The following is a 22,307-nucleotide window of genomic DNA, read 5'->3' as shown; positions in this document are numbered from 1 at the left end:
CCTCATCCTTCGATTTAAAACCATTTAAACCTTCATATTAATGATACGGGTATTTAAAGTTGTCGCTACTAGTTACGACAAACAGTTCTATATATACATTATTCTGGTGGTCTCGCATTCGCTCTCTGGGAAGTACCGTGGTGATTACATTAGCTTGACATTATTTTGAAAAAACAAAACGTCTTAATTTTGTTTAACAGCAGAAAATAATTTTAGATCTTCAACGAGTAAGAGATGGCATGATGAAAGTTTAAACGTCAATTTATGAATCAAAAACCAAAATAAAATCGTTCCTAAATAGCTACCTTGAGGAATGCTCGAGAGTGCTTCGAAAGGATGACGCCCGAAATTAAAACGTGAGTTTGCTCCTTATATTCTTAAGGCGACAATAGGATTGCATCTGCCAGTGGTACCAGCCGTCGCCTTCAGTACAGCCACTACAGAAAGCACGTTTTTCAAAATGCATGTGTGTTCTAAACAGAATGTAAATTTTACTCAATACATTTTATTCTTTAACGATAACCACATTTTTTTTAAACAGGTACTTTACAAATGTACGTCATGTTTAAAATGTCTGCGAAGCGTTTATGCGAGTATAAAGTAAGTATTATATTGGCAACATTTAAACTTGACAAAACACTAAGCAGTAACTAGTAAAAGAAATATACAACACTGCAAAGCATAATTTAGATATAATTTTAAGCGTTACTACTGCTGCTCTAATTTTTACAAAGTGGTGCTTATAGTAGGAACAAGAAACAACTAAGTTGTTTTATTAAGTTCCTTCAACTTCTCTTTCCTCTTTTTAATATGCCGTTCATGTCTGCGTCTCATTTCTAATATTTCTTTCATTTCTTCTTTATCTTCGTCCTGGAATCAAATTACAATTAGTTCCAAACTTATTACAATTCAATTCTAACCGTTTGATTTAGTCGTAAAACCAAAGCCCTTCTACCATCAGACATAGGTTGTGAATACACCATCAACTGTTTCCAACGTTCAGCAGGGCTTACTCCTCTTTCAACGACCAAAACAATTCGTGCCCACTAAAATACAACCACCAGCAAAATAAAATCTTCAAACATTCAAAGACTCACTTGTCTTTGCCACTCGTTTCTCGTTTCGGCAATTTTTTGGTAGGTGTTACCCATCATAGCAATCAACATGTTGATGAGCAAAATTGAAACGATTACCATAAACACAACAAATAACACCTAGAAATTGTGTTAATAATAACACAAAATAGGAACTTAAAAAGTCACCTTTGCTTCATATTCGTGATCTGTGCGTTCAAAAGCAGCATAATAGTCTCCGAAATTAGTCATCGACATAAGAAACATTGCCATGATGGACTCTATGGGTGTTGACATGGGATTGGTGGCTGAATCGTCGACGTCATCTGGAGTTTTTGGGTCGTCGAACGACAGGAATATAATGTAGAAAGCTGCACCAGACACGTTTTAATCCCAAAAACTAAAAGCAACTAAAAATCTTATTACCTTGAGAGAAGCCCATAACAAATACAAGATAAATTGAAGCAAATCTAATTAAATCACCCATCACCATTCTGTAAATCATCACCACGAAAGGGCCAACGGTTTTGAAACCTCTGCAGAAAAACAAGAAATAGGGAGCTGTCGTCAACATGATGACTACCGTCACGATATCTTCTTTTTCGTCTAGACACGCTAGTCTAAGGAAAGGAACAATTAACATCAAAATGCACGAAAAAAGAAACATAACTCTTGAAGGTGCCGTCATCTAAAATACATAATCCAGTACTTGATTTTAATACAAAAGTAGAAATGAATTTACCAAATTCTCGAAAAACATGCGTCCTCCTAGAAAACGGGCTTCTCGAATCGCCGAAGCTAAATACGTGAAAGCTCCCACAACTATTAAAATTTCAGCGGTTAATCTAATCTTGTCTTGAGCTTCAGTGAGCTGCATCAAACGACACTCTTCTTGTAAATTGTCCCACCACTCCTCTACGTCGCTGTCTTCGTCGTCGTCGTCATCCGATTTTTTTAAAATTGGTATGGAGGTGAGGTTCTCCCATTTTATTGTACTGTTAATGATTCTGGTAAGATTTTTCATATTTTCGGGTGTATGGTGATGCAGTAGTGATGTGTTTGTTGTGTTGGTTGTATTTGAGTGTGCAAAGTCTTTGCTTGGTGGTGGTCCTGGGCGCAAAGTGAAAGCTATGAGTGAGATTATAAAGTAAAACGAAAAAGTAAAAAACTGCTTGTAGAATTTGAATTTTACAAAAGTGTTCCACTTTGCGTTTAACAAATCTATTAGAACTCCATCCATCAGTTCTAAATGTTCGTCCTTATCCTAAAACAAAGCATTAATTTCCTAAGTAAGAAATAAGTTTAGTGTTGTTCGTACGCCAAAAACAACAAGATTTAGGGCTGATGTTTTACTGATTTGGCCCGTTTCCATGTCTATGGTGTCTATTTGTGATAGTGGGTACGCGGCACAGGTAATACTGCCTATTAACAATTTACATAATTAGTTAGGACCTTGTAGATGCTTTTTAGTATTACCTATTTGCCAATAAATCTCTCGTTCTAGATTCAAAATATGAAAAAACATATCAATTCTAGCAAGTTTTGCAGCTAGTGTTAAAGCCGTAAGATTTAATACGTTCCTAATTGCTAATTTTGCACCAACTTCATAGGCCATATCAAAGGCCTCCTGCAAACTAACTTTAAATATTTAATCAAGCGATTTAGTATTGTTACCAATTTTTGTAAAATTACTAATAAGTGTAAAACAGTATTGCCGTTAGTATCCTGAGCATCAGGATCTGCTCCTCTAACTAACATCAACCGAAAACTTTCTTCTTGTCCTAAACATGCAGCAAATGTCAAAGGATATTCACCCCAGTAAACATATCTAAAAAAATAGATTGTATAGCGATGTTTCTAAAAACCAGTGCACGTAAAAAACCCTTCATAATTTGTTTCGGCACAAACATTGACCCATTCGTGATCAAGAGAATCCGAACGAGATGACTTTTGATCTTCTGGACACATAAAATTGCCACAGCAACGTTCCTGAATGTTAACCCCAGAATCCAAAAGAAACTTTACCATGGAAGGATCTTCGTTAACTATAGCTATGTGTAAAACATTTTCACCTGAAGAAACTCGGATTATCGACGAAACAAAAAATCGAAATTGAATACCATAATATTCATCCGACATGTAAATGTCATTGATGAGTTTTGGGTAAAAACGTAACAATCTTTTAGCTATGTCAGCATGCAAAGAAGTTGCGTTTAGTAAACATAGATGCATTATGCTTTCTCCCACTGCTCCTCTTTCCTTGATTTTCCAGCAAATATGGCGATACAGATGAGGATCTGTAAACAATGTGTTATTTCATTCTTTTAATGGTATTCTTTCGGGTTGCTGCTACTCTTTTGATACTCTTCTTCAGTTACTTCTGGTCCTTCATCATCGATTTCGAATTCGTCGGGATTTTCCATGGCTCGCAGCGGTGGTAGCTAGAATTGATATGGTGAACTAGAGGGTGTCTTTTTTTTCTGGAAATACAAACCAGTTTGTGACGAGGTCGTTCTTTATTCCTCAGTAACACCAAATCAGATATTGCAAAATATCGGCCTGCCCCTTTGTTATACAAAAAATGTTCTACCTGCAGAATGATAAAAAATGATAACGATAATATTCTATGTACTAAATTTATTTGAAATACCTTCGTCTTAATTGCATGGTCCAGTTCTGCATATTGTTTATTTTGGGTTGCTCGCTTCATTAATTCCACGAGCAAACCTCCTCCTAAATATTGGAAAATGGGTATTATTTTCTATTCTTGTTATGATCATCTACATAATAATATTACTCAGTAGTGGTATAACTAAAAATTATCCTTTTTGCCTAGTCAAAATTTATGGTACTTACAAAATAAGCTTCGAGAGGTAGCTCTTTTAAAATCACGTTTACAACTTTCAAGCTATTGAAATTTGCGGATTCATAAACCACAAGTTTAGTAATACTTTGTTAACATCAAAGATATTGAAGGACCTGACCTTCCTTTAAATTTTTTCGAAAACTTATGAAATATTTCTTATAAGAGCTCATACTAAATTTCATTTTAGTTTTACAAATCGTGTCAAATATTTATTCTCGTATGATAATTGCTTTTAAATTAAGAAAACAAGGCGAAGGTAATGTTTGCTTAAAAAATATGGTGCTATTTAATTATGGTACATACTGCAATCATACACTCTACATATGTATGTATCCATAAGGAGTACAAGTTGACTTCTGAATCTACCGACTACACAAAGGTAGCCCCAACATGTTCATGTTTAATTTAAGTTGCTCTAAAATAATACTTGAATAAATGTAGCGAAAATTTGTCCGTTAATTGCCTCTGAAAGACTGATGACGTTACTCTAAAATTTTACCAAGTAAATTACTACCAAACAATTCCTTTTCTCTAAAATTTTGCACACAATTTAAGGTTATCTTGAACATAGTACATATTTGTCTGTTCGTGTTATTCTAAAGAATTATGACGTCATTTCAAAAGGTTGCTTAGTAATAATTCTAAACTGTACTTTGAACTTTAAACATATGGGTTGTAAACAAAGTTTTATGATTCACTTTAGAAATTATGTCTGGAACTTCTTCGAGGCTTTGTTAACTAAATCCCCTTAAAAGATCAGAAACATATAGGCAAATATGTGGTGTCTTTAGGGTTTAACACAGTCCTTTATGTTTTATTTACCGAGCGTAAACTGAGAGAAGTATTTTAATACCAAACTTTATTTCCGAATATCAAATTTAATATATGTAAATATGTGATAAACTGACAGAAATGTGATAAATAAAAATCTAATATTCTAGAAAACTGGATTTTTTGGCCCAGGTATAGTATACAGATATTACGACCAATTGACCAGAAAAAAAGTGTTTAGGCCGGCATCTATTGCTGTTGATTTAATAAAAAAATCATTTAAAAAATTCTTAACAAAATGACAATTTTGAAATAAAAAATAATCTTATAAGTGATAAGGCGCGATAAACTACCCAAATATAATAAAACACTAAATATGATCCTTACCTTTTAGATCGCATAATTTATAAATCGGTAAAATCGAAGCACCGGCTTGTTTCTTCACCCCGCTGGTGACATTACTTTCAGTATTACCCATTTCTTAGAACCTTAATAATTATTATTTAGTATTTTTAGATGCAGAAATATTTAAACGTAGGAGGTAGTGTTTCTGTTGGGTTTAAGAATTTTGTAAATGGTTTTCCTGATTAACTTTTTCCACACAAAAATTACTTTTTGGTAGAAGATCATGTTGTCGTTGTATAGAATCTTATGGCACTGTTAGCAGCGTCAACGTATCGACCAAACATTTGTTTCCGTATGATGTTTGTCTTACACACTCATTGGTTTTGCACTCATTGTAATTAATTTCGCTTTTTAGTTTGAAGAATATCCCGGCACCTCCACCAATTATGATCAATTAACGCAGTGAATTTTTAATTTTAGACATTTTTAAAAATACTTCATAAGAGAAGAAACTAAATACTTTCTGAACCACATTTATGGATCCAGTTACATAAAAAAGCACGACAACTAATAAATAGTGTGTCTCATTAAGTAAGAAAATTCAAAATGTAAAATATTGAACTACCAAAACCCAAGAAAATGCTCTTACGGTTTATTAAACTTTAAGCAAACTTTTACTGGCAAAATATACTAATTTAATGTCGCTTAGGTATTGGATTTCACAAAAAGTATTTAAAAATGATTTTTTTAAATATGAACAAGGGCCAAATTCATCTGAAAATTATGTACAGGGTTTCTTAGATAAAACTGCACAGAAAACGCTTTCTCCAAGCGCCGCTTATTAAAGTCAGCTATAAAAAATATTTAACGGGTGGGAAGACATTTTATTTGCCTTGGCCACAAAACGTCTCCTTGCCCGTTAAATGTCGGCCTTATGTCGTTAAGAACACTTTTAACTGGTCATTCATCTAATGTAATTTAGCGTAGTAATATAAATGTTCATGTAAATTATGTGACAGAAAATTCACTAATTCAAGGTCCAATTTTATTTTTATTTAAGTTAATATATTATCCACACTTTTTTCTCACTCGAGATTTACAACAGTTCATTTATGGTATTTATAAAACTAGTGTGGTGTCCTGATTTTTGAAATTTAAATTTCGCGCTAAAAAAGAAGAATGTCAGTCAGTAACATAGCGTCGAGCATGCAGGGAAGTAGACGAACTACCCTCGATTTAGAGAGAGGGGAATGGTTTCTAGATCAATGCAGTTAGTTTTTGAAAAGGGTATCTTGGTCATGTGTTATTTTGTGTTGCTATGTTAAATTTAGTTTGTAATTTCATAAAAGGAGAATTGTTTAAACGAAAATGAACCACATTCGACACCACAGTCTTTCTGCAATACGAGCGTAGTTAATTTATTAACTACGACAGGTTTTTTGGGCATAGAATTGTGGTGTGTATATTATGTCTGTCAACAGTAAAATCATCGAGGAAGGGTGACAGACTACGAGGGGAACTTAAGTTCCGCTTGTTACAACGTAGTTAGCTTGCTGATTTCTCGGCTGTCATAATTTAAATTTACAGCCACACTTTACCACTTTAATGACGATTACGATTTTTTTATGCTTTTCTTTTTATTTGTGATATTCAAAAATTTGAATTAATTCGTAACATCTGATTTAATTTCATTTTTGTAAGCTAGAGGGTTTTGCAATTGGGGTTATAATCCTGCCTCAAGATTTACCCGTAAAAGAACTCCACGGAAGTTATTTTTCATTTTTAGCCCTTTCCGTACGTATTACATCGGGGGCGTTCGGTCAACAGCAAAGGATCAGAGGCGATGCCGTTTGGTTTAAAATAGTTTCATAGCTAATAAAAACGTCTACTATTTGTTTATTTATGGAATAAAAACAAAAATATTCATTGCAACATAAAAACTGAAGTAATTTTTACTGCTACTGCCTTTATCTTCTATCTTACTAAATTATTTTTGTATCTTATGCCAACTTTTTCAAACTATCTGTTCTCTTCTCATTCTACCTTATAATAGTCATAACTTTTTCGACAGCTTTTTCTCCTCTATTTTTTTGTGTTTTAGTGGTACTTTTTCAACTTTGGGTTCACCACTTTGTATTTGAACATATTCCCTCTCCGCCATACAAAAAACACCCACACAACATAGGGTCTCATTTTGATGACGATCACAGTCAAGGCCAAATTTTGAATTTCATGGGTTTTCAAATTGTGTTCACATGCCAAATTTTTTCGGGATGTTATCACATTATTGTAGTCTTCGACATTGATAGAATTTTAGAAAAAGGACTTTGAAGTTTTCGTCTATTAAATTAATGTTCTCGTAAACTGAATTTATTATAAATTATACAATTATTCTCGAATTTATTATTTTGATTTTGACGTAGGTATGTAGTTTATGTTTGTTGGGTTTATTTTATGTGTGCTTTGTTTTTGGTAATATGAGTATTCATAAGACCACGATATAACCTAGGTGAACACGAAGAATGAGCAGGAGAAGTCTGCCAGTGTTGTAGCTCGTAAATTCCTAAAATCTAAGTAGAGTTCGTGACCTACGATTTGAACTTCCACTATGGTGTTTCAGTGTCTGAACATATGATTTCATTTTTGAGACCTGGAGAGGCTTTTTACAACTGGCAAATAACTAGCTTTTCTCTCTCCTGGGTAAGGGAATAAACCATTTACCTTTGATATTTTGCATTTTGATTTAAGGGTACTTTTCCAATTTACCACTCACCACTCTGCATTTGAACGCAGTCCGCCAGGCAAATAAAATACACACAAAATAGGGTTCCATTTTGCTTTTTTTTTTTTTTTTTATTTTTCGCGGGTTTTACAATTTTATTTTCATGTCTGATTTTCCCGGGATGTTTGGATTAACAGTTATTATAGTGTTACCCTCTTTTGAGCTTAGTTTGGTGTAACACGAGATAAATGATGTTTAAAAATAATGTGGTGACCGAATAATTTGAATTAAAAAAAAATCACTCTAAAAAATCGTCAAACATAGGCAACCATTTGTACGTTAGCGCTTTTGGGCAGTGTGTAATTCTGCTTGAAATTTCAGTTAGAGGGTTGGTCGAAGAGGGTGGCTTGGTAGAGAGGTGAAAGCGTCACTGTTGTTTTGGTTTCGTGAGTAAGAGCATGGTGGAAAGACGCGGTAACTTAGCTGGATTAAGTTAGTTGGCTTGGTAGTTAATAAAATGGAGAAAGCTTTTAACGAAAATTAATCATAACAACGATGACGCCACAGTTTCCCCAACGCGGGTAGCTAATTCTTGCGGTTTTCGAAGCAGAAAAATGTGAAGTTTCGACCGACGCTAACACGCGTAAATTTAATTCATTGTTTGTAATTTCACAGTTCATGTTAGGAGTTCAATCGTTAACTAGTTCTAACCCAATTTAACAATCAGGAATTTGTTTAGATAAACACTCACAGGAGTTCTCATGAAATTGATTTAGTCAGGATTCGTTTGATTTTGTTTGTCTAATTACGAATAACGTTTCTGGATGCTACTTAAGTGTTATATTATTACACTTATTAATTCTTCACACAAGATTGCCAATAGTTCATTTACGGCAATTAAATTAACCTAATGTTGTCTCACTGTGGAAAAATACCGTAGAAAAGTGCAGCAGAATTAATAATACAATAACATGGACTAACATGGGGAATAAAGATTTCTCTCCTTATGCAGTTAGCATCGTTATTATCATCGTATCATCATCACATCACCGAGAGATTTATCTCGCAACGTGCACAGCAATATCACAGAGACATATTATCTAGCAACGTTAAAAATTACATCACCGAGGCACATATTCCTCGCAACGCAGGACGCATTTTGTGTTTATTTATTGTGTGCTTTTTGGGGGATAAACAGTCACGATATAAACCTTCAAAACAAATTGTTTTAAGTAAGCAATCACTTGGATCATGGCATAATGTAACATGATGTAAATTTTTTGTTTGAATCGTTGATAAAGTGTGGCATAATGGAACATAATGTAAACTCTTTGTTTGAATCGTTGATATAGTGTGCCAAATATTAATCTCATGTAAATTTGTTAACTTTGCAATTTTCACTTCATACAATATTTCTCTAACTCACAATTTTCACTTCAGTAATTTTCTTTGTTGTATAATTTAAATTGAACGTAAATTTTTATGCGCTGCAGTTTCTAACCTCACTTTGCCAGTTTTTTTTTATGTAAATATTTTTTTGATGAATGTTTCCATCATACATATAAATTATCTGACGTCCAATCTTAATCTCAAATAAGAATTATTTGTTGTTTAAAATTTCACAAGACTGTATGGCGAATTTAAATATTGTTTATTGCCCTTTTTGAAACTTTGACACTTGTTCAGTTGTAGTTTAATATCAGAGTTATAAGAATTGAACATATAAATGGAATTGAGGTTAAATAACTCAGAAACACGTGGTGGAAGCGGAATGCGCGGTTCCTGGTCGAGCCGGCGCGATTTATCGCGCCATCTGCACAAAAGATGTAGGTTAGAATAGAATTCAGGCGCTGTCGACTTGGCCCAATAGTCGAGACCCAACTACAAGTTTGCGACCGTAACGGCCCGCTCGCCTAGGCACTCTTGAGGTGCTGGGCGACTATGCTTTCAATAGATAGAATCACCGTCGTGGGTAGGAGAACAACCACGACCAGGAGCCCCAAACTCCGCTCGCGCTACAACGCCCCCTATCAGTATTTTTGTTGTGCTCTAGAATGAAATTACCATAGTTCGATCGGCACTCTTCTAGCGCTGTGGTGCCGCTGCCGCTGCATTGTTAATTTTATTCTCTTGTTGGCTGCCATAATTTTAATTTGCCGCCGCCACACGTCTGTAATAACTTGTATATTTGCATCCACTTACTTTAAGTCAGATTTTGCTTTGCTTTATTAAATTTGTGATTTTCAAATATTTGCATTGATTCAGAACGTTTAATTTGATTTCATTTAAAATTCATTCGAAGTTTTTTTTTGGAGCTGAGCACTAAGGGATGTTCTCACCCGACACAACTTATTCCCAGCTTTTTTTTTGGCAGTGGAGGAATAAATAATTTTGTGTCCTCCATATATTTGGTGAACGCATCCCGCCATTTTTCAAAAACACAACGTAGGGTTCCATTTTGTCAAACGATCACAGCTAACGCCAAATTTTTGAATTTTTATTTAAGGCGGGATGTTCGGGTTATCACAATAGAGATAATTAAAAAATGAAGTATCAAAAACAGACTGAGCCACACGTAATTCACATATTGAGAAGTGTCAAACTTAATTTCTTTACATGAGATCAACAGATTGTTTCATCATATTGTATCTAGAAACGCATTCCACCATTTCGTTGTATCCACATTACACCAGTGTGCACAATTTGGACTTTTTTTATCAAAGCTGCTTTTTTGTGCGACTTGAAAATGCTGGAAATGGCAGCTGCTCCTACTCAGAGTGAGGAAATAATTAAGAACACTTAAAAATCTAAAGTCTTATATTAAACCAGTTTAATAACAATATATTTGAGAAAATTCAGCCAATAGCTGCTATCGGGTTACATAAAATATAAAATGGGAAAGTAAGACGACTTAAATAAGTGCTAAAAAAATAAACGTGTAGAAATTATTTTGACGTTGATGGTCGATGAGATTATTTTTTCTTTCCTCCTCCTTTCTTTGCCTTAGTCTTTTTACTCGTACTGGGTTCCTCATCGGTCTTTTTACCTTTTGCAGTTGGCTTTTTAACCTACACGTAAAATGTGGTAAAAACACAAAACTCAATAAAAATAAAAATGGTCCTCACCTTAATCATTGCGTTGTTGGTAATATCATCTTCATTCTCGTTGTCAGAAACAACTTCTTCCTCTTCTCCCAAAAGATCAGCGTCTACAGCTGCCGCTTTTTTCTTTGCTACTGCTGACATAGGTGCATAAGGTAATAAGGTTACTTGTTTGTTGTACGCTCTAGTAAAAGCACTTTTAACCTAAAATTAACCAAAAAAAAAAAATACATAACCTCAAAAAAGCGCAAAAAACTACCTTTGATTCAATTTTATTCATTGGATTCTCTTTACTCAACCACGAATACAATTCAACCAAATTATCTACGTCATCCCTAAGCAGGTTGTATTCCTTCATTACAGAAACTGCTTCGTTTATGCCGTCCATTCCTTTCTTTTGAAGTGGTGATAAAATGGCATCTCGTAATGGCACCAAATAATCTAGTTTAACAGCCATTTTGCTAGCAGATGCGCTGAAACGTAGAAGTTTAAACGCTGCAATCTCATTATAAGTATGTCCCATAAGTACCTAGTGCGCAAATGCATTTGTACTTCGTTCAACATTCTGCTGAATTTGCCTTTTTTGGAGTTTTTACCAAGCCATGAAGGGAAATTAATTTGACTTGTAAAAGTCCCAGACATGTGGTGCCCTGGAATCACTGAAGCAAAGAAAGACTGAGATTCAAGCAACGCCCAATTATTGCTTTTCCTCATTTTTGCGTCAACAATATCACCTGTGCTTAAAGAATGAGCAGCAAGAGCTGCCTTTAATAAAGTTTGTTTTTTACTATAAACATAACAATTAGGATTGCAGAATGAAAGTAATAGAATTCTTACTCTGCTTTATCTGGCTGCACTTTAAGGTAATTCTCATGAACAAACAGTGGCCCTAAACTATAATCATAGAAAAATAGTCTCCCTTTATCAGCAACACTCATATCTTTATGTTCACTCTTGGTAAAGACAGTCCTGCATACTTCCCAAGGACCCATAATAGTATCCTTTTTGGAACTTTTCGCTTCTTTTTCCGCGATTTCCGACGTAATTTTTTCTTTAGTTGAACCTAATACTGATAAATGATTCAGCGTTTGTCTAACATCACAGCCCGTCCCTGCTATTATTTCCGAAAGCGCTTGAGGTGAGATGTCGATTTTTTCCTTGAAACAAATGGACATCATAGCTCCCTGTAAAAATAACTTTTATATCTGAAATGTCGTTTCGTTGTTTTTCTACCCGAATCTGCTCAAGTCGTGGTTTTGTGAATCTTAAATCGAAACAGTAGTTGACAAGAGATCTGATTTTTTGGTGGTTTCTGTCGTTGCACATGCAAATGATGGGTACGCTTGAATTTTTGATTAGCTGAATTAGCTCCTGCATTCCACCTCTGTCTTCGTTGCCTGCCATTCCGTCTACTTCGTCCATGAGCAAAACGCGGTTGTTTGTCAGTTTTGTTTGACCTAAAATACCCACGTGGTTAATAACTAGAGGTGCAATAGATTGAGAATGTCGCGGGTCATCAACTTGCTCGAGAGTGGTATACGCATATTCATTTTAGGATTCATTTTGAAACAATAATTATAAAATAAATTTCCATAAATTAGCTTCAAAACATGTATTTTAATTCTTTAGCTCATTAAACTATATGTATAGTGTCCACATGTATTAAAATTTAAAAAAAATCTGAAAAAAAATTGTGGATTATAGGAGAGTACAGTATTTTTGACCGTCTCTTGGACCACATACATTTAGCTATATAAAAAATTAAACTATATTTTGGGTAAAATTTTATTACAAAAAATACATTCATACTATCAGTAGACTTTTATCTATCATTCCACTACAGTGAACAAATTCGAGCACCGGGAAATTTTCTTACAATGAATTTTTTTGGCCCTCCGAAAATAGAACTTCCGGTCTAAACTTTCAAATGTGTTATTAAAACCAATAATTTTTTGTTTAAAGGTGGAAACGGATCGGATTACCAAAATGTGAATTATTAGAAGAAACAAAAATTAAGTCTTGCCGAAAGTTTGTGACCACAGAAGGCGATAGTCTTTTCAAAGATTGTATTTTATATAGAAAATATTCAACCCTTCTGGTCCGACGTGTTTTTATTGACTACAAAAAGAGTAAATGCACACGGCAGCCTGTAGGAACCCAAAAAATTTAAAGGATTAAAAAAAAGTCGAATTTTTAAAACTGAAAAAATCTGAAAATTACACAGCTCACTGCGTTAGGAGGTCTTCTGCCACCATGCTGGCTGAACATGAAGATGATCTATAAACTATTAAAAAAAATTGCAGCTTGGAAATCTTCAGCAGGATTGAGCAGTATACTCAAGAAACAGTTAAAACGGAAATTCAGATTTCTAAGTAACTTTTTAATCCGACAAATAGTGCGTCAATTTTGTACAAACAATACTGACAGGAAAGAAATGAAGAAATTATTGGCAATACTAATTGTTTTTTCAGTTTTAATTGCTGTCATTCCAAACGGCGTTGTTTTAAATGTTATTGTTCTTTAATGTTGAATAAGCCATACAAATTTTACTTCCCGAGCAGGGTCCATCGAGAGAACAGCTACTTTTATGTTTTCTCGACGTCTCATGATCCCTAGAGTACGAAAAAGTAGTCCCCCGTTTTCGTCTGTCTGTCTGGTGTTTGTATTCAATTTTGTTAGACATCACGTAATCTGTTGTCAAATTTTGTATGTATACTAAAAATATCATGTATATGGTTAAATGCTAACCAAAATTTGGCTAATCATCCCCACCAGCAATTTGATGACGTCATCTCAATGAATTCTATTTTAAAATAATTTGAATGTTATACAAAAATATATTCCAAGATTTGTAGTATACGAATCCGTTTTCAATTTTTTCGCTAAACGTTCAAATTTTCACAAAAACATTTGCAAGGTATAACAACGTTATATTCCTATGACGGTAAAATAAGAATTGTATTATATATTATTATATAATATTCCGAACATTTTGTTCGATTGTCGTTTAAGTAGTAATTCTAGTTCTGTTTTAAGAAGACAAACTCATTCAAATCAAACTAATTCTACGTGACCTTCTTTCGATGAATACACATAAATAAACACTTGAACTTCAGGTTGCTATTACCTAGTGCTGAAAGACAATTTATCACGTTAGTTATGTGCTTTAAATATATTTAATATAGTTTACATTGATATAGACAGCACAAGTCACAGTGATAAAAAAAAACACAGTCCGAAATCAACAATAATATCCAAATAGGCCGCAAAGCTGAGATGTACAAGCGAGATATCGGTCACCTGAAAAATACTGCACAATTTTTTTTTTGCAAATTAATTGTGATAAAAATTGCAGAGGATTCTGTTAGGAAATATAGATGGAGCGCGTGTTCGGCGGTAGTCTGCGCGACTGCGCCAGCAATGGCGTAGCCATGACGAAGACGAACGTCACACTAATGGCTGGTCGGTGGCCCGCGCGCGTGTGTCCAAGTTCACTATATATTTACTTGTGTTTGTATAATAAAGTGTGTTGCGTTGTTCGAGTTTTCGTTCCACGTGCCTCATATAACTAACACATTTATAAACCACAAGTATAAGAGTATATCATTTCACAAAATTTCGATAACTTCAACTATGCAATATAAAGAACGCACGTCATCAAACTCTTGGTGGGAATGATTAGACAAATTTTGGTTAGCGTTTTACCATTTAACACGATATTTAAAGTATATACATATACAATTTGACGATCCCGTAATTTCGCCAATTTTCTATCTAATAAAAATCGACAGAGACAATATTGACAGACAGACAGAAACGTGGAAAAAACATGAAAGTAGCCAATCGCCCGATGGATCCTATTACAATACTTCTTTCGCTTATGCTCGTAGTAAGAAGTAAAATGAATAAAAAATACTGCATTTTGAAAATTTTCCAAATAAATTCGATTTAAAATGTGCAAAATATGAATGATATGAGTCTATACCTGCGATTTATAATAATTGCATTTATATTTTTTAGAGTGGCTTATAGAGGGGGATCAAAAAAAATTGTGAATGAGTTCAATTTATTTTATTAATTGAATCAGGAACGGTTCATTCCATTTTCCCGAAAATCTAGTACAATACTATTGTTATTACCATTAGAATGCACCTATCCAAACTTTGTCTTTGCAAAAATGGTAATGACGTTATCACAAAATTTAGTAAAACAAAAACTCATTTGAAACATACGCTTAGCACGCTTCTACTTTAACTTTGGATATATATCTTTATTTTAAGTTATAAATATAATGGTATAAGTTTAGCAATCTCATCCTGACGCACAATGACGTCGCTGTCACGTGAGGTACCTGAGCAAAGTTCATGTTTTCCGGTCCTTTGTGTTCAGTTTTGATTTCTGTCTGGTGGCAGCAACATCGGAGCTCCGTTTTGGCTTAAAAGTAGCACATGTCCGCGAATTTCTAATTAATTGTTAATAAACATTAATAAAAATGTTTTGCGTTAATGCTGTGAACACGAAGGAACAGATATTTTTCCAAAAATGCCCGAAAACGAAGTAAGTACGATTTGAGTTTTAATTTATGTGGGTCCGTGATTCGTGTATTCGACAAATATAAAAATAATATAAATTATCATGGCATAATAAACAATATTTAAATATAAGTAACATTATTTATACCGTTTAAATATATAAGCATTAATATGTCACAATTAAACCAAAAAAACAGTTTTCCCACAAACATGAAGTTATTAAAAACAATTCAATTTGTTTAAATGTTGTTAAAGTAACCCTGAAAATGTGCAATTTCCCGGCCAAAATTTGAAAAATATTTTTTGTAATCTCATCGTGACGTACAATCACGTCACTGTCACGTGAGCCATCTGAGCAAAGGTTATTTCGGTCCTTTATGTTCAGTTTGATTTCGATCTGGTAGCAGCAACATCGGAGCATTCGGAGCTCCGTTTTGGCTTAAAAGTAACGCGTTTTCGGGAATTTCTAATTTATTGTTAATAAATACTAGTGAAAATGTTTAGCCGAAGGAAAGTGGTTATTTTTCAAAAAAAAAAAAAAAAAAAAACAGGCAAACGGAGTGAGTACGATTTGAGTTTTATCTATCTATCGGGGTGATTCGTACATTCGACAAAATAAAAAAATTGGTCTAAAGAGTTTAGACAGTACTTCCCTCGCTGTCGGAAACGTGACGTTTTTTTTTCGTATTACATTTTTGTAGCGGGGTATTTTAAAATAAAATGAGTACTAATTTTTTCAATTTTGTCATTATTTGGCATTGACATCTTTGTCATTTTTTTATGATTGCTATGATCGCTTATTAAAAAAAAATTGAATTGGACGAAGCCGTTTCTGGGATGTATGATATGTTGCCTACGCAAAAATTGTCAGGCGTGAACAAATAAAAGAAACACCCTGTATAGTACTTCCAATTTAAGACAAATACGTCTGCAAGATTTCAAAGTATTCAGTTTTGCAATTCTTGATTTAATTAATAAAATTAATTGACTCAGTCATTAATTTTTTCCAGACGCCCCATATAAGCAAATCTAAAAAAGATTAGTGCAGTGATAAATCACAAGTATAGGCTCATCATTCTTTACACATTTAAGATAGCATTTTTTCAGCAAAACTTTGCGGCGGCGTTGTTGAATTTTTAGGGGGGATGAGCAAATACATTGTGATCAAAATTTTACCATGCTTATGAATTTAAAACACCTCCAAGATTTCAACGCATTCGGTTTTGTAGTTCCTGACTAAATCAATAAAATTAATTATTTTGAGTCACCCTGTATATGCAAATCCAAAAAATATGAATGGAATGATAAATCACAACTACAGACTCATATTTTGCACATTTAAGATGGGATTTATTCAGAAAAACTTTGAGGTGACGTCATTAATTTTTTAGGGGGGGATGACCAAATACATTTTGACAACAAATTTACCATGACTATGATAACTTTAAAACGTCTCAAAGATTTCAAAGCATTCGGTTTTGTATTTCCTGATTAAAAAAATAAAATAAATTCATGCATTCATTAATTTTTTTGTTACCCTGTATATGCAAATTCAAAAAATATGAATGAAATGATAAATCACAAGTACAAACAAAAACATTTTGCACATTTTAGATAGGATTTATTCGGCAAACTTTTGAGGTGACGTCATCAATTTTTTGGAGGGGATAAGCAAATATATTTTGACTACAAATTTACCATGACTATGATAACTTTAAAACGTCTCCAAGATTTCAAAACATTCGGTTTTGCAGATTCAAAATTAAATTGGAGAATGTTATTTCATAATTTTGATTTTTTTTCCAAAAATCTGGATGTTTCGGGTAAAAACTCAGTTCGGAGTCATAAAATTTACTATGTACAATTTTAAAGTCGATTACAATACTTCCTTTGCTTATGCTCGGAAAGTAAAAATTGTAAATTATCATGACACAGTACACAATATTTAAACATAATTAACATATAAACTTCATGTGTAGTTATATGTGATTTCATACAATTTAAAACTCATTTACTACGTGCAAATTTAAAGACACGTTATTGGTGGGAATGATTAGACAAATTGTGGTTAGCGTTTTACCATCTACATAATATTCCTAATATCAATACAAAATTTGACAACTATCCGCCCAGTACTTTCGGAGATTATCTGTCTAATAAAAGTCGGGAAGGCAGACGGACAGACGGACGGACAGACGGACAGAGGGACAGACGGACAGACGGACGGACGGACAGAGGGACGGACGGACAGAGGGACAGACGGACAGACGGACAGAGGGACAGACGGACAGACGGACAGACGGACAGAGGGACAGACGGACAGAGGGACAGACGGACATACGGACAGACAGACGAAAACGGGAGCCTTACGACTTAGGACGGACTGATTACAATACTTCCTTCGCTTACGCTCGGAAAGTAAAAATACAATGAAAGCAAATTCATTACTTTTTGATTGACAAAAAACATTTAAAAAAATAAGTTGTATATACGTTTTGCAGATTTTTTTTAAATCAAATTACTATTAACTTGAGCGGGTTCAACATATCATCGATCGAAAATACATAAATTATACAGTCACTGGAAATCAATGTCTTAGCAGCAATTTTATATAAAGTCCGTATTTGTTTACAAGATCAATCGCTTTTTAAAAGAAGGAAAACATAGACGTAAAAACTGCTGACATTTTTCAAGAATTCCACACACAAATGCTTGTGGTTTGTTATTATTATTAGGTTATTACAATCTTTGAGTTGATGCTAGATTTATTCGAACGTGTGTTAAGGTGTAAGTTTAACAATAATTATGCTGTGATCTAGTTCATATGGTCAAAAATATTGTGTCTTAAACTGCACACTCATTTTTGAACAACATTATTGTACATAACGTTAATACAAAAAAAAATAATAAAAATAATTTAAAACAGATGTACCCCACATCTGAATTTCAATAAAAAAAGGAGATAAAAATATTTCCAAAATCACACATCGTCCATAACGCGATCAAAATCTGAGTTTGTACCAACAAATAAATACCGCGACAATTTTTTCAAAACATTTTTTAGTAGTTCAAAAAAGCTCTGAAATGAAAAAATTACCTACCTGTAGCAAATCCCGCAATCGTCTTGTTGTGCAACAACTGCGCCACCTCTTCTTTAAGCGATCTTTTACTCCTGGTATCAGACGCATTAAATTCAACAATATCCAGCCCCAATTCTTTCGCCACCAGTGTCGCTGACGTCGTTTTACCAACACCTGGTGGACCACTTAACAACGCACATTTAAAGTAAGCACCATCATCACACTTAGCCCAAGGAGATGGACGCACCAAAGATTTTTTTACCTGAGGACTTTGGTTCTTGTGCCAGTTCTCCAACCATTGCTTTAACTTGTGCAAATTGCTTTTGTCGCCTTGTTGCCCTATCACTGCCTTCAAATTTTGAGGCTTATATTTCTCAGTTAAGGGTAACAGTGAAGGGTCTTTTTCAACTGGTGATAACTTCTCATTGGTTTCTGGCTTAGCAGTAGCAGTACTTGTACTAGTGCTTGCACTACCATAAAAAGAACTGACTTTCTTAGTACTTGTTTCTTCATCAGAAGATTTTTTAGGTTCTTTAATTTTTAGCGGTTCTTTTGTTTTTTCTTTCTCTACTGGAGGACTTTTTTTGGTTTTTTCTTTTAACGGTTCTTTTGTTTTATCCTTTTCTATCTGTTTTGTTTCTTTAGTCTTCTCATTTGTTTTAGTTTCTTCTAGTTTATGTGTATCTTCATTTTGTTTCTCTGAGCTTGATTCTTGATCTGTTTCTAACCCTAGGCCTTCATCAGAGCCAGAATTATTTTTCTTGCAATATTTTGCCTCCATTCCTGATTTTGTTAAAATCATGTCCAACAATTCATCTTCAGAAATAGTTGGTATTTTATAACTCTCAGCTTTTGCAAGTTTGGCTGGACCTGGATCTTCTCCTACTACCACATAATTAACCTTTTCTGAAAACAAAAATAATAATATGTTGTAAAACTAGTTCTTACTTATTACTTACTCGAAACTGCCTGCACAGTACGGCCACCATGATCCTTAATTAGTGTGTCAAATTCTTCAGATTCAAGCGAGTCCAAAACACCAGTTCTTAGAAAGCATAGGTTCTTGAGACAATCTGGCTTTCCCTTATGATCAATAATATTAAAAATATGTTTACAATATAGTACAATTGGCTTACTTTGGGCAGTTCCTTCAATCCATGGTGCCGTGGACCACTTCTGTTCAGATATTTCTGATAAAGCATCGCCGAGTAACGTTTCTTTTCATGGGCCTCCTGTCCAGGATCAATTCCTGAATCCACATGTTCAATTTTTTTCTTCTTTGGTGTTTTCTCTGCAACACAATGATAAAAAAAACTAGATTAAAGCACTGATTGGCAGCTCAACTTTCAGGTGATTCAGTCCTTGATCTCTTCCTTGTGTTTTTATCATCTCCATTTTGCGTCTCTTCAACGTTTTCTTTTTTCTCCTTTTCATTATGTTGTATGGCTTCAGACACACTCTGCTCCAAAGCATCTATATTATTTTCAAAAAAGTCATCATCTAGATCATCCAAAGTCTTTGAAAAATCATCATCATTGTGAACTTTCTTCTCTTCTTCTTTAACTTTTCCTTTTTTACGTTTTGGCTTCTTCTCTTCTTTGACCACTTTTTCTACAGACGGGGTTTTAGGGGGTTCAACTTTGCTTTGTTTTATTGGAGTGTTTTTAAATATGTCTGCTATGTTAGCAGGCTTCAACTTCACTTCCTCAGTCTTTTTCTTTTCAGGTTCTTTGCTTGCTTTGCGAAAAGCTTCATCCTCAGAATCTGAACTCAAAATTTCCCGTTTCTTCGTTTTTACTGCATTTTTCTTAGTTTCTTTGGAGGCGCTCTTTTTAGGTTTTTCATTTTCTGAATCCGAACTTAAAGCTTTTGTTTGTGTTTTTGATGCATTCGTTTTTGTTCCTCCTTTTGAAGCTTTCTGTGCGGATTTGTCATCCTCAGAATCTGAAAGTATGACCGTTTTCCTTTTTTTCTCTTGAACTTTTGGATGCTTTGAATCAGGAGTTCCTGCTATAACGTCTTCATCATCCGAGTCAATTAGGCGCTTGGGCTTCTTTTTCGCTGCAGGTGCGGTGTTTTTTGACAAATCAGTACCAGATTTTTTGGAAATTACCGTGACAAACGAACGAATATCCTGGAAAAGTGAGGTTACATACGAACAAATATGTACTAAATGTAATTACCCGTGACATGATTCACTCTACACAAAATTTCAGTTTACACACTTTTAAACGACACTATAAAATATCTGCAACATTAAATATGCTTTTATTTTGTTTTTAAACGTTTATCAACAAGTACACTTATAAATAATATGCCATTTCTCCCGCCATTGGCGCCGATGTCATTACGGAATGACACTTGACAGATGAAAGTTATAAACTGTCAAAAACTATGCTAGATAACCTAAAAGTACATAAAACCGGAAAATAAAAATATAAAAACAAATTATAGAATGCGGTTACTGGGGACAGCACAAAAAATATACTCCAGCGTAAATCATTGTTTTAATTATAGAAACAAAGTTTTCTTCTCTTCATCCGCATATGACATAAATCTGACTGTTCGAGGGGTGTCCCTACAAAACTACATTAAACAACTAGAACAAGAATATGAAGACGCTTCTAAGGGAAACAATTTTGCACTTAAAACTAGAGTTCACGAGTTGCAACCTCTAATTCAAATCCTACAAGAACGAAAAGCCATTGTTGACAACATAACCAATTTGCAAGATTTACTAAATGAAAAGGACGACGATATTAAAAAACTGGCGGAAGAAGAAAAGGTAACATTTGAAAAGACACTTGCAACAGTTGACGAAAAACTGCTAGATGCTGTTTTGCCCCCAGATAAAGATGATGAATGTCGCTCGATGGTTTTAGAAGTAAATGCAGGGGTGGGTGGTCAGGAAGCTATGCTCTTTGCGAGTGAATTGTTTGAGATGTACTCTACGTTTGCTGAACATCAAGGTATATAAAAAATGTAGTGTGTGTAATTTAATCACAATTTTTCAATTTTTTTAGGCTGGGAGACTCAAATTGCTGATTATACAACAACTGATTTAGGTGGTATTAGGCATGGAAGTCTCCTAATCAACGGCAGTGATGTATTTCGCTATTTTAAACATGAAGCTGGTGTTCACAGGGTGCAAAGAATACCCACAACGGAGAAGGCGGGTCGAATTCACACTAGCACAGTTTCAGTGCTCGCTCTTCCACAACCGTCTGAAATAGATATTAGTATAGAAAACAAAGATTTGAAAATTGAGACCAAGAGGGCGAGCGGTGCTGGAGGTCAGCATGTCAATACTACAGACAGTGCAGTGCGAATCACTCATCTACCAACTGGGATAAGTGTGGAGTGCCAAGTAGATCGGTCTCAAATAAAAAACAGACAGATAGCTATGATCAAATTGCGGGCGTTACTCTACCAGAGAGAAATGGAAAGTCAAGTGGAAAAAAGCCAGACTATGAGAAAAAGTCAAGTCAGGTCTAACTTTAGGAACGAAAAAATTAGGACTTACAATTTTCCACAAGATAGGGTAACAGATCATCGATTGCAGGGTTGTACTGTACATAACCTCAGAGGGTTTTTGCAAGGAAATGATGCCTTAAGGGACTTAATAAATAAACTGGATTATAACCTGAAAGTGGAAACTTTGTTGAGTTTTGTAGATAATAAGCAGAAATAAATTTTATTTAATGTTGCATAACCTCACTTTATTAGGGTTTTTAGTACCTTTGTGTAGATAGTTGGCTAGCCTGCGCTGGCAAGGCAACTATCACCAACCACCAATCAAAACAAACCGAGCTCGAAT

General features: G+C 34.3%; 3 protein-coding genes across 4 annotated transcripts; 1 reads left to right on the top strand and 2 right to left on the bottom strand.

Annotated features, from left to right (window-relative positions):
- Window positions 1-578: 578 nt before the first annotated feature.
- LOC135130278 (transient receptor potential cation channel subfamily V member 5) lies at window positions 579-5,188 on the bottom strand. Its single transcript, XM_064057634.1, has 15 exons — window positions 5,098-5,188; window positions 3,724-3,806; window positions 3,568-3,663; window positions 3,427-3,514; window positions 3,194-3,370; window positions 2,956-3,145; window positions 2,748-2,901; window positions 2,550-2,700; window positions 2,392-2,495; window positions 1,816-2,337; window positions 1,500-1,761; window positions 1,263-1,444; window positions 1,098-1,214; window positions 921-1,046; window positions 579-870 (listed from the first exon to the last, which is right to left on the bottom strand). Exons 1-15 carry the CDS (start codon window positions 5,186-5,188, stop codon window positions 763-765), a joined length of 2,451 nt encoding a protein of 816 aa, XP_063913704.1. The 3' UTR covers window positions 579-762.
- A 5,392-nt stretch (window positions 5,189-10,580) lies between these two features.
- LOC135129988 (replication factor C subunit 1) lies at window positions 10,581-20,914 on the bottom strand. Of its 2 annotated transcripts, XM_064057258.1 has the most exons (12): window positions 20,792-20,914; window positions 20,674-20,738; window positions 19,835-20,624; window positions 19,627-19,781; window positions 19,450-19,573; window positions 18,512-19,396; window positions 12,112-12,335; window positions 11,716-12,062; window positions 11,408-11,665; window positions 11,138-11,351; window positions 10,903-11,082; window positions 10,581-10,845 (listed from the first exon to the last, which is right to left on the bottom strand). In XM_064057258.1, the coding sequence occupies exons 2-12, from the start codon at window positions 20,680-20,682 to the stop codon at window positions 10,750-10,752; spliced, it is 3,282 nt and encodes a 1,093-aa protein (XP_063913328.1). In that variant the 5' UTR covers window positions 20,683-20,738; window positions 20,792-20,914; the 3' UTR covers window positions 10,581-10,749. The 2 variants fall into 2 exon arrangements, with proteins under 2 accessions (XP_063913328.1, XP_063913327.1); XM_064057257.1 differs by having other exon boundaries at window positions 20,674-20,914.
- LOC135129989 (peptide chain release factor 1-like, mitochondrial) lies at window positions 20,841-22,202 on the top strand. The gene is made up of 2 exons (XM_064057260.1): window positions 20,841-21,459; window positions 21,514-22,202. Exons 1-2 carry the CDS (start codon window positions 20,946-20,948, stop codon window positions 22,179-22,181), a joined length of 1,182 nt encoding a protein of 393 aa, XP_063913330.1. The 5' UTR covers window positions 20,841-20,945; the 3' UTR covers window positions 22,182-22,202.
- The last annotated feature ends 105 nt before the right edge of the window (window positions 22,203-22,307 follow it).

This window comes from Zophobas morio, unplaced genomic scaffold (assembly GCF_036711695.1).
Source record: "Zophobas morio isolate AGI-343-1 ecotype UQ-CSIRO unplaced genomic scaffold, CSIRO_AGI_Zmor_V1 ptg000017l, whole genome shotgun sequence".
Classification (NCBI taxonomy): Eukaryota; Metazoa; Arthropoda; class Insecta; order Coleoptera; family Tenebrionidae; genus Zophobas; species Zophobas morio.
The sequence above is the reverse complement of the archived record's forward strand: the minus strand, read 5'-3'. Positions and strand labels throughout refer to the sequence as shown.

What these genes read in the sequence shown, in the direction of transcription:
- LOC135129988 (XM_064057257.1), bottom strand. An exon ending in GATTGCGGGATTTGCTACAG is followed by an intron (nt 12,336 to 18,511) that starts GTAGGTAATTTT and finishes TGGGTATTTTAG; the next exon opens with GTCAAACAAAACTGACAAAC. An exon ending in TGAATAAAATTGAATCAAAG is followed by an intron (nt 11,083 to 11,137) that starts GTAGTTTTTTGC and finishes GGTTAATTTTAG; the next exon opens with GTTAAAAGTGCTTTTACTAG.
- LOC135130278 (XM_064057634.1), bottom strand. Translation starts at nt 5,188, where the DNA reads ATGGGTAATACTGAAAGTAATGTCACCAGCGGGGTGAAGAAACAAGCC. An exon ending in AGAGATTTATTGGCAAATAG is followed by an intron (nt 2,496 to 2,549) that starts GTAATACTAAAA and finishes AATTGTTAATAG; the next exon opens with GCAGTATTACCTGTGCCGCG. An exon ending in GCATGTTTTTCGAGAATTTG is followed by an intron (nt 1,762 to 1,815) that starts GTAAATTCATTT and finishes TATGTATTTTAG; the next exon opens with ATGACGGCACCTTCAAGAGT.
- LOC135129989 (XM_064057260.1), top strand. Translation starts at nt 20,946, where the DNA reads ATGCGGTTACTGGGGACAGCACAAAAAATATACTCCAGCGTAAATCAT. An exon ending in TACGTTTGCTGAACATCAAG is followed by an intron (nt 21,460 to 21,513) that starts GTATATAAAAAA and finishes CAATTTTTTTAG; the next exon opens with GCTGGGAGACTCAAATTGCT.